This window comes from Oenanthe melanoleuca, chromosome 2, assembly GCF_029582105.1.
Source record: "Oenanthe melanoleuca isolate GR-GAL-2019-014 chromosome 2, OMel1.0, whole genome shotgun sequence".
NCBI classification, from domain to species: domain Eukaryota; kingdom Metazoa; phylum Chordata; class Aves; order Passeriformes; family Muscicapidae; genus Oenanthe; species Oenanthe melanoleuca.
Genome location: NC_079335.1, coordinates 104,511,507 through 104,527,482, shown reverse-complemented (window position 1 = coordinate 104,527,482; position 15,976 = coordinate 104,511,507). Strand labels below are relative to the sequence as shown.

At 34.9% G+C, this 15,976-nt stretch overlaps 1 protein-coding gene across 2 annotated transcripts in view; it reads left to right on the top strand.

The window, feature by feature from the left end:
* KIF15 (kinesin family member 15) overlaps positions 1 to 15,976 on the top strand; it is a 36,284-nt gene that overhangs the window by 1,611 nt on the left and 18,697 nt on the right. For both annotated transcript variants that reach the window (XM_056483470.1, XM_056483472.1), the window contains exons 2-17: positions 325 to 364; positions 1,539 to 1,722; positions 2,898 to 2,974; positions 4,111 to 4,148; positions 4,275 to 4,372; positions 4,757 to 4,936; positions 5,626 to 5,835; positions 5,934 to 6,059; positions 7,418 to 7,540; positions 8,247 to 8,370; positions 9,992 to 10,083; positions 10,904 to 11,113; positions 12,127 to 12,304; positions 12,716 to 12,857; positions 15,169 to 15,310; positions 15,648 to 15,836. In XM_056483470.1, the coding sequence (XP_056339445.1) occupies positions 325 to 364; positions 1,539 to 1,722; positions 2,898 to 2,974; positions 4,111 to 4,148; positions 4,275 to 4,372; positions 4,757 to 4,936; positions 5,626 to 5,835; positions 5,934 to 6,059; positions 7,418 to 7,540; positions 8,247 to 8,370; positions 9,992 to 10,083; positions 10,904 to 11,113; positions 12,127 to 12,304; positions 12,716 to 12,857; positions 15,169 to 15,310; positions 15,648 to 15,836 (2,153 nt within the window). The remainder of the gene's footprint in view (positions 1 to 324; positions 365 to 1,538; positions 1,723 to 2,897; positions 2,975 to 4,110; positions 4,149 to 4,274; positions 4,373 to 4,756; positions 4,937 to 5,625; positions 5,836 to 5,933; positions 6,060 to 7,417; positions 7,541 to 8,246; positions 8,371 to 9,991; positions 10,084 to 10,903; positions 11,114 to 12,126; positions 12,305 to 12,715; positions 12,858 to 15,168; positions 15,311 to 15,647; positions 15,837 to 15,976) is intronic.

Sequence of the window (15,976 nt, the reverse complement as noted above, 5' to 3'; positions counted from 1 at the left end):
CACATGTAGCCTCTTATCTGAAGAATGTAAGCAATATTCTTACTTTGTTTTTATTATGTCTAGAGCTATGTTTTTGAGCTCTCACTAAAGCTTGTTTTTTACACTAGATTCTAAGGCTTTTGCTCTTCAAGGCACTTAAAACATATTCTTACTGACTTAAAACTTAGTTTTTGCACGTCTATTTCATGTGCGAGTAGCTTAATATACTTTATAGAGCTCTCCATTTATTTCACTCTGTACTGCATATAGTATTTTCTATTTAAGTGGGGAGTTTTGAGCAGTAATTTTATTTTAATTTTTGTGTGTCTCTCTTTTCTCTTATAGATTTGCCTGACTCTTCAGTATCTTCATTGAACTCACATAGGTAAAATAATATTGGCCAGTTCCCATATATTATTAATCACATTGCACAGAAAGTGCAAACAAAATCTAGCATAACTTTGTGAGATAATTTGACATTTTTTCTTTCAATCTTTACCTTCCTAAGATCGCTGCCTTTCTCTCCTAACATACTTACAGACTTGAAAAAAAGAGTACTCATAATAAAACTGTTGCACTGACATGTTGGGTTCCTCTTGGAATGCTGCCATGCAATAAATTTTCATTTGTCCACTTATTCTGCAGCTGGACTCTAGAGTTTATATAAAGAAATATCCCACTAGGAGCTTCAGACCTGTGAGGAAGCCCTAAACTAAAACAAAAACCAAAAAGGCCTTCTCCAAGTGTAAACTGTGCCACAACTCAGAATAATGTTGTGCAATGAAAACACATTTCACAAATAAATTTGGTGTGTTATAAATCTAGTATACCATCTTCCCTTTCTCAGCCCTTTCCTCTGTCACTACCCAGCTGCACATTTCATTTATGAAGATCCTTCCCTGCTTTTAAAACTGTTCACTTCTTCTCTCTTGTATACCAAAAGTAAAAATAGCAGTTATAACAGCTTCCTGCTAAAACTTTTGGAAAAGGATGAAGTAAAGTAAATCCAAGTTTGCTATCACTTCATGTAATAATTTAGTTCTTTAATATTTTATGTGTGTATCGGTATTTATGGCAGAATTCTTCAGAGCCTTAATGTAAGTTACACACAATTACTTATTAAATGTGAGAAATGTGATGAAACTGATTAGGGATGTTTTAGATGCAGGCACTTGCTATGCTTTATTTGATTAATTGATCAAGAATTGATTCTTTTTCCCCTTCTTGTGAGCACCAAAGGAGAATGGTAACAACTTTTTTGCTGGATTGTAGCAGTATCTGATCCATTGATCTATTAAAACTTCCAGGAGTAAGAAGGGCATCTCATGTTCGCTATGCAATGTGTTCTTTTAGAGCTAAAGTTAGGTGCCACAGCAAAAAACTGTATGTAACTGCATGTTCTTTTTTTTAAATCTCCCACATTTTTACCTTTATTGATTACATCTACAAATAGTAGAATGATTTTTTTGTAATACTTCATATGCTTAATCTGATGTGATTTAATTTTATCAGAAAACGGATCTTTTTGGAACTAATCTAATGCATAAACATTTATTTAGTGTTGAAGGAGATGCTATCAAAGTGTTTGTAAGAGTACGTCCCCCTTCAGACAGACCTGCATTAACTGATGGTGATCATGGCCTGTGTTTATCTATCCTTTCATCAAATACCATCCGTCTGCATTCAAAGCCTGAGCCAAAGATCTTCACTTTTGATTATGTTGCGAATATGGAAACAACACAGGTAATAATTTCCAGAATCTCATAACTACTCCTATTTTCACCCAAGTTTTGGCAACTACTATGCTAAGCCTTTCTAAAGATGTAGTGCATTAGGTCTAATTTTTTGCAGTGGTCAGATTGGGGAATATGTCGTTACAGTATAGAATGCTGCACTAAATTCTGCTCTCTAACAGTTTTGATGTGATTTTTTTAGCTGTTAATTTTTTTGATTGGAGTTTGAATTAAAATTGAAGGTTTTGTTTGTAAACATTATGGTAATACCATAGAGAGAAAATAAATCTGCCTATTGAGACAAATGTATAAAAATAACTGGCAGTCAATAGCTGATATTAAGATGTAATTTCACAGAATCACAGAATATGCTGAGTTGGAGGAGACTCACAAGTATCATCAAGTTCGACTCCTGGCCCTGCACATTTGAATTTAAGGAGCTTTGGAGTTTATATTCTATTTACTATATTTCCTTTCTATACTTTTGCCTTTTAAATGTATTGCTCATCTGGGGCAAGTAATGCTGTAAAGAAATCCTTCAGTTTAATTTCTGTAATATGGTGTTTGACATTCTGAACATAATTTTAAATCTGCTAAGACTCCCAATTTCATTTAATTTCTGTTAAAAAAGAACAAACAAAACAAAACTTCACCTGCTGTAGGCTGTTATTTGTAGCTAGCCTCTTCTTGCAGATCTAAGAGAAAAATGTAAAGATAGATGAGACTAAGATTGATTGAATGTGCCATTGTGCAGTGGCATGTGTTTAAAGCTGGATTTCATAAGTGTCCTTATGAAATTCACAGGTACCTGGCCTACTGATGGTGCAAACTGCATAGCATAATCAAAACCACTTTATTATTATTATTATTATTATTATTATTATTATTATTATTATTATTATTATTATTATTGTTATTATTATTATTTGGAAGCTGTTTATGTAGTGCTGAATTTTATTATTTCTCTTCAAGTTTATCAAGGCATAAAATTTTTTCAAAGAGACTGATTTGTCCCAAAGACTTAGGATGTATTGTTTTGTGGTGAGAATTTCAAGGGTCATGGTACATGTCTAACCTTAAGGAATGCATCTATTACATACTATAAAGTTATGGCATAGGAAACACTGATATAAAAGGTATTTAAAACAGGTGGTGCTAGGTGCCTTCTCTTTCCCTTGTCCCCAGGAGTCTGTGTTCTCAGGTGCGGCTAAAAACATTGTTGAATCTTGTATGAATGGCTACAATGGAACCATCTTTGCATAGTAAGTGATTTCATAGCAAGTACAGTCATTTCATAGCAATGGTGGCATTTAAGGCGATTGTGCTAATAAGCAGCTGGGGTTTAAAAGCCAGAGCCTGCTTAATGTTACAGTAAACTTTAAAAGTGCTTCTTTACTGCAGCACAGCATAAAGAATGTTCTTGCAATATTGGATGGTACTCTTTGCCCCTCCTTTGGAGAAATCTGTATGTAGGTGTTATAACACTTCATTATAAGTGTTTTAACACTTAAGGCTGATAATGTGGATGTAAACCCGTTTCAATCTTACTATTATTTGCTTAAAAAAATAGGAATTTCATTCTACTGTTAAAGAGAGAACAAGTGGTTTTCAGTATGTCCATGGTAAAATGGAATGAAAATTGTTTTAACTTGGTATTTGGTCAGCTCAACTCTTTAGTGACTCTTGGCTGCCTGTGGGAAAACTCATGAATGATAATTTTAATTTCTAGAATATTTTTAAGGTAGAAATATATCCATGACTAGTGGTATGGATATCATTATATTAACTCAATATCTTTTCATTTTGAAAACTGAGGAAGCACTTTGGTCAGAAAATGCTGACTTAAAGGGCTAACCTAATCAAAACCTTACTGGGGTTTTTTAGTGTAGCACAGCTTTTGCAAAACTGTCAAGTCCACTTTGTTACAATATACAAATGTGGAAAAATGAAAATGAAATTGCCCTGAAGTTTCTCTAGCATGATTAATAACTACAGTAGAAAAAAAAAAAAAAACCTTTAAAAGAAAAATATAATTTTTAAGTAAAATATGTCACTACTGCATGACATAAAACTCTAAAGATTGACCCAAAAATTAGTTTAATGTATACGTTTGAAAGCCTTTATTTTAATGCTAACGTCCCTTTCTAACAGAAATGAGGAAGAAAATGGTGGTTGATAGGGGAGACAAAACAGAATTTATCTAATGGGATTTCTTGGTAAAATTTGCTGTTCTATTTTTATACCTTTTTAGCTGATTTCTCAGCTTGCTTCTATCTCCTTATCTTCAGTTTAGAAATTTTTTTGTTTGCTTGTTTTAAGCTTTGACTTCTTAAAAGAAGCAGATTAATGAAAAATAAAGCTTTATCTCACATATGTTTTTTTTTTTTCTTTTTGTTAGTGGCCAGACTGGGTCAGGAAAAACCTTTACTATGATGGGTAAGTGCAGGAGAGATTAATCTTTCAGTGGTTTCTTAATTTTTTTTTTTTTTTTTTTGTGTCTTGAGATGTATTACTCTTGAGTAGCACTAATTAATTATTTTTTTGATTTAAAAATCTTTTTAGGACCATCTGATTCTGATAATTTCACTCACAGTCTGAGAGGTGTAATTCCACGGAGCTTTGAATACTTATTTTTTCTAATCGAGCGGGAAAAGGAAAAGGTACTTTTATTTTATAATTACTATTGCAGTTAAGTAATGTCTCAAGGTAAAGATTAGCTAAGGTTGGTAAACTGGGTGTTCAGCCCTTAAGTTACCAAGATTATTGCCATCTTGCCTCAAATGTATTAATGAGAAATGCTTACATCCAGTACTCTACCAAATGATAGTACACTTTCTTCAGACACAAGTGTGCTTATTTTTGAGTCTAAAAATGCATCTAGGTTTCTGGATGTTGGTTGTAACCTGCATATCAGAAATGTACAGTATGCAGAATATATATGCGATCTAATAGCTTTAGATATGTGTGAAAAAAGACTTGCTGCCATACAATGACAGACTTAATAAAACCAATCTATTTATAGTGTAAATTACTGTGTTTTTCAGGCTGGCAGTGGAAAGAGTTTTCTCTGCAAATGTTCATTTATTGAAATCTACAATGAACAGATATTTGACTTGCTAGATTCTGCTTCAGCCGGACTCTTTCTCAGAGAACACATCAAGAAGGGAGTCTTTGTTGATGGGGCTTTTGAACAGGTGGTGTCATCTGCTGCTGAGGCATACCAGGTATTTTTTGGCACTTTTTAATGCTGGACTATTAATCTTAAATCTTAAGTGGTAAATATTTTTCTTGGATTAAAGCACATTTTTTGACTCATTTTTGGTCTGTGATGCTTTGTCCCCCTATCTCCCTACTTCAAAACATCATTAAAAAGCTGGTTTAAGGCAATGCTTTCTGACTATCCTGTACCTGTAAGCAATCAAAAAGGTTTAGGAGTTTGGAATACCTGAATTGCAATTACAGTAAAAGTTCCCTAATGCTTACCTTACACATCTCTGAAACAGAAAACAGAAAACTGCATTTCTGGCTATGCGGGCTCCATGTGTTCCAGAATTGTCAGTTTATTTGTCCATGAATGATACACATATGCATACTACTTGTGTGACTTTAATTTTGTTTAATTGTTATTTTGTGTGCTGCTAACATATACCAGTATTGGGTATGTTATGCTTTTAAACAGCAGTGGCACTTTTGGAGAAAATAAGTTAATATTATAACAAGTTCTGCTGCTAAGCTTGACTGTAGCTATATCTTTTTTTGCTTTTAAAATACATCTGTTATAAAACAAGTGAAGTCCTTGTCCTTGAGATTTTAAAAAGCTGTTGCATGGAATTGTGCCTACGGCTGCTTATGTCACCTGTATGTAAAGTACAGTCTGACACAACTGAAATTGTGATGTCTTTTTCATGCTTAGGTGTTAACCAAGGGCTGGAGAAACCGGCGTGTAGCATCGACTTCCATGAACAGAGAATCCTCCAGATCACATGCAGTTTTTACTATCACAGTGGAATCCATGGAGAAAAACAATGAGGTTGTTAACATTCGGTCTTCCCTCCTTAACCTGGTAGACTTGGCAGGATCTGAGAGACAGAAAGACACCCATACAGAAGGAATGAGGTTAAAGGTTAGTTCTGTAGTATCTGTGGCATCTTTCCCTTTTCAGATGAAGTGCCCTGTTCCATCCACCAAATCCATTCACTCTTTTTCCCTCCTCTTTTTTAGGAAGCAGGTAACATCAATCGATCACTAAGCTGCCTGGGCCAAGTAATCACAGCACTTGTTGATGTGGGCAATGGCAAACAGAGACACATTTGTTACCGGGATTCCAAGCTCACTTTTCTGCTACGGGTAATATATGTTCTCTGGATTTTATCTGCTACCTGGGATGTAGAAAAAAATATTTCATTGGGCTTTTTTTCTATAAAAAGCTGAACTACAGTGCATTAAAGTTGTTTCAATATTGGGCAAGTGGAAAAAAGACTGAAAATTATCTTTTTAACCTAAACAGATTTCTAATCAATCTATTGCTGTTAACTGCAGGCAAGTCTATTTATTCTCATAAGCTCCTACTACATATTTATTTGGAAGTTTAACTGAAAAAAAAAAAAAAATCACATTTTCATTCTTATAATTTGGGAAATAATATGTATCAAAATGTAATATTTAGAGATGTGTTGAAACATTTGATGTCATTTCTAGAATTAGCTTATGTGTGCTTAGGGTTGGTCTGGCCTTAAAGGTTAGTTAAATTTAGTCTCCTACCTGGAAGCTTATAGCCTCTTTTCAAAATGAACACAAAACAAAGAAAGATGCAAAGATTTGCTGGATGTCAGCACCCCCCAAAATTCTGTGAAGAGTATGTGAATGTCTGTAGTATATTTTTGAGTTATAATAAAGTATTTGTATACATACAGTATTTGTTATACAACACAGTATTGTGATCACAGCAAATGTTTCTCACTGTTCCGTCCCAGTCCTCTGTAGATTGATGAAACTGTGGGGAATTATGTTCTTCCAATGCAACCCAAAATACATAAAAATTGGAAGAGAATTACAGCTTTGTGAGCTGTTATTTAAGTGGTTATTTTTTGAGGTCTGTATTCTGCAAAGTCCACAAACATGACCTTCACTATTAGAGAGAGAATGCCATTGAGGCTTGTGGACTATTATGTATGTGCTAGATTTTTAGTCTTTAGGTACAAATGCTACCTTCTCCTGAGATTTGAGAGCTATTTGTTTAGCAGCACAGAAATACCTGAAGATATGCATGTAAAAGGGAGATGATCCTATCATATCCTTGGACAAGAATCTGTTGGTTTGTGATTTTGTTTGTTTGATAGTTGCAGGTAGAAGGAAGATAGGCTGGAACAAGGAACAAATGATGTTGAAAGTAGTGTGACCACTAATCTGCTGATTACCAAAATTATTTTTGCAGTTGTTTTTTTTCCTCTCCCTTCTGTTCGGGTGAAGAAACTATCTCATGTAGTCAGGGTTTTGAAGCCCCATATAAAGTCTTTATTTACAGTCACATCCTTCATACCAATATTTGAAAATAAAATTTGAGAAACTTACCTTCTATGTGGATATTTGTTAAACAAAATTCTTTCTGCAATTTTTTCAAAATTATACATGATATCTTTTAGGTGATGGATTCCTATTGTCACCAAAAACATGCAAATAAAACTAACTTCAGTGTTTTTAAATAGGATTCTCTTGGTGGTAATGCAAAAACGTGTATAATTGCAAACATTCACCCAGGATCCAAGTGTTTTGGTGAAACACTGTCCACTCTCAACTTTGCCCAGAGAGCAAAGTTGATTAAAAACAAGGTAAGAGAGTTTCTTAATGTCTTCATTGTAGCAACAGACACTTGTCATTTAACTTAAATATCTGTAAGCAAAGTAGCTTCACTGAACTATGCCTGTGCTTTCACTAATTTAATCTAATTTAGCTTATTTGAAAACATTAATTTGCTTTGTGTGGGGTTTTTTTAAAGACAAATTGTTTTTGAAAAGGGCTTGTTTGCTCATGGTTAGGAATAAAGGACAACAGCTAGAGACTAAGTAATGGCTGTTAATAGCATGTATTCATTGCTTGTTTTCAGAGCACTTAATTACAAAAGTAAAAAGTAAATCAACACTAAAAATGTAAAATTTAAAAAAATTTCTGAATCAATGTTGTTTCTGTTAACTTATTCTATACTAATTCTAGTGCCCAAAATGTACTTTCTCATGAGTGGGTTTTTAAAAGCATATTGGCATTTAGCTGAAACTGTCTCTGACATATACTGCTTTGTTGGTGAAAAAGATCCAGACAAAATTCTGCAGAAAACATTACATTTTTAACCTCTAATTCCATCTGAAGTGCAACTTGCTGGTTTCGTAGTGAATGGAGCTTTGCTTTTCCCATGAATTCTTCCTTTCCTAAGATGGAAAGAGTTCTTAGTAGTTGTACTGGTTTGCATTCTTTGAGTTTTTTCTTATCATGTGCGATGTTTATTTATACCTTTGCCTGATTTTCTCCTACTTATAAAAGGCTGTAGTAAATGAAGATACACAAGGAAATGTGAGCCAGCTGCAAGCTGAGGTCAAGAAGTTGAAAGAACAACTTGCTCGACTTACTTCAGTGCCATCTGTGTGCAGTATTCCTGTATCACAAGGTAAGAGTGGGAGGTGAAGGAGAATTTGCTATTTCTGTAGCCCAGAAGACTGCAGGCATTCATTAAGTTTCTGAACAATTAGTATTTTTGTAGGGACTGACCTACAGGGGTCACATTTTTCTTATGGATCCTGTTTCCTGTACTTACATCTGCTTCCTTGGAGAAATTGTTAGTGTGGTTTTATTTTCTCCCTCATAAGTTTGGCTACTGGACTATGGTTTTATTATATGATACCTAGATATTCTTGAGCTTAAGAGATATATAATCCTTTAAGTAACCAAAAGTTTGCATGTGATTCCTCATACATTTAAGTCAGAAGGAAGGCACAATGTTGCATTCTTCTTATGCTCAGGACTGGACTTTTTTCCCTCTTCCCTTTTTTGCCCCATCCACAAGAACCTAGGAGGGATGCTTACTTTCAACAGATGTTTGATTTCAATGTATGATGGAAACAGAATTTTTAGGTAATTTTCTCTAAGCTTCTCACCAAATCTCAGCAGAGCTTCCTAGTACGTATGTTTCTCACTGAAACGCGCTACTTGATAATATTTGATTGCAAGGTTGTAAACTTTGTCTTGTAAGTCTTACTGTTTTCGTGAGTCAACTCTTTCCTGACCTTGCCAAGAAATAGAAGATAGCAGGAGAAGCTATGACAGAAGTTAGAAAGCCTTGTTGAGTTTTCCCAAGGAAAAAATACTTCTCTGTTAGCATACACGTTTAACCAGTAAAAACAAGTCAGAGATGAGGTAGGACACCGAGTCATGGTTCGTAAACATATGAATATTGACAGAGGGCTCAATGATAGAGTTCTGAGGGAAAACAAGTGATGATGTTTAAGCACTGAACAAGAGTTTTGAGAACTTCTTTATATATTAGAGCTCTATTTGTTCTGTGCAGTTAAATTGTGTTTGTAATGTTTAATCACAGAAATACAAAATCTGCTTTCTAAGTACTTCAGAAACATGATGGCATTTTAAAATATATGAAATCACGATAATGTAGCTACCATGCACCTATATACTATGGTGGTTAGTATTCCATAAATAAGTAGACTTGTCTGTATTAGAATATTCAGAAATGCTATTTTTAATTAATTTCTAAGTGGGATATTAAACCTTCTTAATCCCTTGTGTGGACACTTTCCTTCCAGATTAAGCCACTAATTGTTCACATAATTCAGGCTTATTATCCTAAATTTCCTTCTCATAACTCAGTCAGTCCACTTTTAATATGTACAAACTGTACTAATAATGCTAACAGTGGCTTAGTGTTATCAAATTAATTTCAGAGGGATTTTGCATTTTATAGATATGCTTAGCTGAACAGACTGATTCTTTTACTTTAATAAAAGTTCATGGCAAGGCTGTTAATTCTTGAACAACTTCGTTAATTATGCAATTAGGTAAATTAGCTCTGTTCTTTATCAGCACTTGCAGGTGACTAGGAATACTGTCTAAATGGTGTGCTCTGGGTATGGCACACGATCTTTGTGGAAGAATTACACTGTTTAAAGAATTTATTTCAGTTTGCTTTATACAATTGTCATGTTCTATACGTAGCAAATCCTAGCTAAGTGGTATTTTAATAAATATGGCATTTGTTTCTTTGACTTCCCCTACAGATGTTGTTGACAAAGGGAAGATCAACATAAATTACATGAACAACTTTCTTGAGGCAATGTTGTTCTGGGAGAAATCAGAAGGCGAAAAGAAGGTAAGAAAGCACTGATATTTCTAAGTGCATTCAGTGTCCTTTCTGGTGAGACTAGTGAGCGTATTGAAGCTGACTCTCTTAATGATTTTCCTTGGTTTTGAATAAAAATACTCTATTCAAAGATAACAAGGTTTGGTAACAAGGGAACTTAGTCAAATGACATTTAAGATATCATCTGTAGGGCTAAACAACAATGGTTTAGTGCTGGACTTGGCAGTGGTGGATTAATGGTTGGATTTGATGATCCTAAAAGTCTTTTCCAAACAAAATAATTCTGTGTTTCTATTCTATCTTTCAAATTCTAACAAGCCATGGGATATCTTTGATAGTATATTTAATTTTAGGGTGGGGGGGGTGTTACTGGGGTTTTCTTATTTAAAAAAAATTGAACAGAACAAGCTTCTGTTTTACTTAATTTTGAATGTTTTAATCAACAGTGTGCTTTTGAAGCAAATGTCCCAGTCATTCTTACTTTATTGTTTTTTGATCCTGGTGTAGTACTGAAACAGCCAAAATGGATTTTTATTTTTTCTTCAGAAAATTAACTGAAACAGGGAGTCTAATGATGTGCACCTGAGCTGCCTAATAGAATACTTATTCTACTAGATTATATTGGAGTTTCTAAGTATAATTTTTGTAATATGTAGTATAATTTGGGTTCTTGGTATGAGCTGCTGCTCTCTACAAATCTACTGCAAATGATGGTCTGTATGTTCACAAAATTATTGCAGTTGAGATTCTGCATTATTTGTCTGCCTCTGCATATGTATGTAAGATGTGCACCTTGAAAATTCACTAATCTATATATGTACTTTCTAAGAATTTATTAGAAAAAGTTGCACAGCTAGAAGAACTGTGTGCCAAGAAGGAGAAATTTGTTCAGTCCAATAAAATGATAATTAAATTCCGGGAAGACCATATTGTTCGCCTGGAGAGATTACATAAAGAAACTGGTGGAATTTTATTGCCAAAAGAGCAAGATGATCTCCTCCGTGACTTGAGGAAGGAAGTGCAGATACTCAGAGAACAGGTAAAGTCTTTGGTTTTCCTTTTCTGTAACAATTTTTTTTGTGAGATAGCTCACCTGTTGTAGTCCTGTGCTGGGTGAATGTGGGTTTTTTATGGAAGTCAGATAGAAAACCAGAGGATGGTGGTGGGTTCCCTTACAGAAGCATATCAAATGCATGAGGTTTCCCTATGGAAGAGATAATGGCTGGGTTTAGATTTTAGAGCTCGAGTTTGCATAAGAGGAGAGTTTAGTATGGATGATGTCATGTTGGGAGCTTGCCACAGGCCACTTGATCTGGAGTTAGGAAGAGGACCAAAGTTTCTTTTCAGCAACTCAAGGAAGTCTCCAAATCACAAATCCTCATTCATATGGCAGACTTTGAGCCCTATGACATCAGTTGAAAGGGAAAGACAGCAGGATGCCAACAATGCAGTGAGTTTTTGAAGGATAATACACATGCCAGATGGATGTATGAAGGGTGATGTGGTCCTGGAGCTGTTTGGAGAACAGCTTTGGGTAGGTGTGGTATAATTTGTGAGGCAGTTTTGAAGAAAGTAACCCAAGAGAGAAGGCAAACTCTTGAAATACCATTTCCTCCAAGCACAAGTAGGGAGAAGAAGTAAATGTCTTGGCAGAGTAGCATAAACATGCAGCTCAGAATTGAGCTTCAGAGGAAAGGGAGGAGGAGAAGAAGTGAAGTTTAGGACAGTCCTTTATTGCCTATAGCAACATTACTATGGCTTGCAAGGATAGCATTAAGAAAGCTGAAGTTAAAACAGAAAAGGGAGAGCAGCAAGAAAAGCATCCTACTTCTTTATTACCAGTAAAAGAGTAAATATGTAAGATGTAAACTTGCTGTCTTGAGAGTAGATTCCAAGGCAGTAAGGAAATTAACCAAAAAAAATTGAGTAGTTTTAACCACTGTGGGGAACACCTCTTTTCCTTTCTATTACAGTTTATTCCTTATTAAAGCTAGATAGCTATAGCATTGTCTGGAAAATAAAAACTGTTGTACAAAATATTGATTGCCACAGATGGAACGACACCCACGAATTGCAAAATACGCCATGGAGAACCAGAATCTTAGAGAGGAGAATAAAAAGCTTCGCTCTTTACAGTCAGTTAAAAAGGCCCAAGAAATTGATGCTCAGACCATTGCAGAGCTAGAAAAAGCTTTTTTGGAAGCTTCAGCCACAGAGAAAAGTACTGGAGGTAAAAATATGCTCATGTTTTCCAGCTAAATATGCTTATTGTGTTTGTGCCGTGTGCAGCATATTTTTGAAAATGTCTGTCTTGATGTATTTTTGCCTTCCTCAAAGTGGTACCTGAAGACTGATAAACAATTTTACTTAACTGTATTCATGTTGGCCTTCAAGCAGTTGGGAATTTTGATTTGCATCTCGTGAAACTCATCTATAATCTCATTTTGTGTTCCTTAGTTATCATGAAGACTCCAGTAATATTAATTATTACTGGTTTTCATGTGGACTGTTGCCAATACCTATTTTTGTCAATGTCAGCTGCTGCTGTGCTGTTCAAAAGCTCACAAAGGCTTTCATTTTGGTAAAACTTTAGGTATTTGAGCTTCTGTGTGATTTCAGAGGGTCTGTGTTTGTTCTTTAGGTCACCGCCTACATTCTGCCACCATGTCAGTGGAAGGCAACTCGCTGGCATCTGTCGAAAGGCTGAAAGCTCGTCTGCTACAGACCCAAGCTGAACTGGCAACTTCAAAGCAAGAATACGAAGAATTTAAAGAGCTAACCAAGTGAGACAAAACAGTATTGAAATATCTGTAATTAAATGGTTTTAAGTCATTATTCATACCAATTTTTGAAAGACTCAAATCTTGATTATACCAACTAAGCTTGTTCTTTGCTTGTAAGAAAGGGCTAGGTTAAGAATAATGGCATGCATACACAGGGTATGTTCCTGTTGAACTCAGTTATTCCCAGACCAGGGAAAAACCCTCATTACATCTGAAGGTATGTCTGCACTGCTGCAGGTTTCTTTGTCTTTTCCTGAGCCACTCTTGATAGTAAGATACAGAAAAAAGCTTCACAGTATGCAGGAGATGGACGTACCTTTAATTCTGGCAGCCACCTGCTTAACAGCACTGGGAGAGTTTGGCTTAGTTTCTAAGTAGAGCAAATGTTTTTCAGTAACTGAAATATTACAGGTGGAGGCAGTGACAGGAAGTAGGATTCGATGGGGAGAATGAGGGGGTATTTGGAGGTTTTGTTTGTTTTGGAGGTTTGTTTGTGTTTTGTAAAAACAGTAGTTTTTAATATAATAACTCGAAGTCTGCAAGATTGAGTCACAATAAAAGTAGAATCCAAGCACTCTAGAAAACTCTGGCTGACCTGTTGGTTAATTTTTTATCTCAATTTCAAAGAGTTTTAAGAAGGCAATAAAACTGTTATCTTGAGACTTGTTATGGGAACAAAGGTTTAATTCAAATCAGAACAAAGACATGGTAGTACATTTATATCCATTTGCTTTGGCATCTAAACATGAGGTAAGGGTCTACTTTACCCTTATTAATGTAGTAAAGAATTTACTGTCATTGATCTCCTGGAGGGCAGCACAAGATAATGATAATGGCCTCACTAATACCTTCAGTATTCATATGCATGTGAATAATATATGACTTCACTTGATTAACTCCATTTCTGAAAAATTCAGGTCTTGTAACTGCAGATAGAAGAGAAATAGCATTTCCAGCAAATGTAATGCAAACTTGGAAGGCAAAAGACCTGATTTTTTAAAATTGGTTTTAATTGTACCTAACAATGTTGCTTTCTGTTGATTTCAGTGAAATGAGAGTGTAATTCTAAAAGCATCAAGCACAATTTTGCCTCCCCACTTTTATTTTTTCAAAGTAGCTTTTAATATCCTTTTTGCTTATTTAGGCAATTGTACAAATCTGTATTTTATTGTTAGATTTCTGTGTAGCAAATCCTATGAACTTTATAAATAATAGTATTACGATCTACTGAGCTTATCAATTCAGGAATCCATCACTTGTTCCATATCATTAATTACAGTAGTCTCTTTATATTTTTATTTATTACTATATTTTTCTGCCCATTAAATATATTTCTATTTTATGTATTCCATTTTTTGTGAATGTCTTGCTTTCTTGGTAGTATGCATGCATTTTATTATCAATTACCAACATTTTCTTAGTGGAATGCAGTCAAACAGAAATGTGTTTTTCAGCCTCTGGAGTCACTAAATTTCACTAAATTTGAACTTGTTTCCAGTTTCTGAGTAAATGAAATTTTCCATACATGTGTTACTATATGCTGTAACTGAATAAAAGTAGAGTAAAATAGCAATTTCACAAAAACAACATATGCTAATTTTTCTGCTGTCCAGATGCAGTCACAACTAAGGTTCTACTCTGTTCCCTAAGTTTTGCTGGAGATGCCAAGAGCATGAGGGAAAATAATTGCATTAAACTGCCAAGAGATTAAATAGTTTCCATTTTTCTATAGATTTAGACCTTACTATTATGACAATAATGGCAATTATATACAGTAACAGCATGTAGCTCTGCAAAATACCTAGTGGAAATTATTTCTAAATTTCTGCTCAACTGATGGATTTCAGTTCAAGTACTCTTAGAGGGCAAAATAATCTTAATAGAGCAGCACTTTCAAAAAAAAACAAGTCTTTAAAGGATTTTCTTTAATCCTAGCAAGCTCCAGTTCATACTTCTCATATAACTGGATAACATTTTTTAAGCTTAAAACCATATTGGTATGAGTGATATCATTTTCTCATAAAAGGAACTACAGGACTCTCAGCTTATTTCTTACCATGTAATGGGTTTTTTTTCTGACATGTTTAGTTATCCATCTGCTTGCTTCATTATGCAGGCACAAATAAGCTGCTTAGCTTTTTCATTTTTTATACGTTATTTTAACTTTTTAATACAGCAGTGGTGGCTTTCTTCTCAAAATAATGCATTTCAGTGTTTGGGTAAAAGTTCAGCTGCAGTTTGCTCATTGCTTACTGACAGGAAGGTGTACTCATGGGCTAGTTTTAACAGTAGCAAAATACTTTCCAAACAGGAAAAAACAGATGGAACTGGAATCAGAGCTTCAATCCCTTCAGAAAGCAAACCAGCATCTTGAAAACATTCTGGAGGCAACCAAAGCGCACAAGCGCCAAGAAGTCGCTCAGCTACATAAGCTACACAGAGAAAGTCTTAAGGTATGAGAATAAGTTTATTGAAGGCCACACGTACTTACTCCTGAGTTGTACAAGACTACAGACTGTCATTTGTGTGATCCCTTAGCCTAGCTAGTTTTCTGGAATGTTCTCCATATGTGATAAAGCAAATAGGCTACTTTTTGTTCTGGTGTATTAACTGAATGACTGCTACTGTCATCAGACCACAAATCTGAAGAATTAATAGTAGTTCAGAACTAGACACTTTAAGCATTTTATTTCATTATTCTGCTTATAGAATTAAAAAATACAATACCTGACAAAGTTTGAATTTCATTTTACAGTTAAAATAAAGACTGCTTTGTAATTTTTGTAACAGATCATAACCACTCCAACTAAAGCTTACCAGCTGAGGTCTCGCCTTGTGCCACGAATAAGCCCAGACTATAATTCTGAAGTTTTTCAGCGTTCTGAAGAGATGATGGATGACATTCTAAAAGAGCCAGTTCCTCCAGAGATGACTGAGCAAGCATGTGAAGCCATTGCTGAGGAGCTCAAAGTAGCACAGGTGAATAATCTGAATAAAAAGTGAAGTGTATGTGCAGCTTCATAATAAAGCAGGCTTTGCCATGAAGTACTTCCCCTGCACCAAATGCATTTTAAATTGCATGGAAAACCGAAGCCTCTCATTAATACTTAACACTAAAC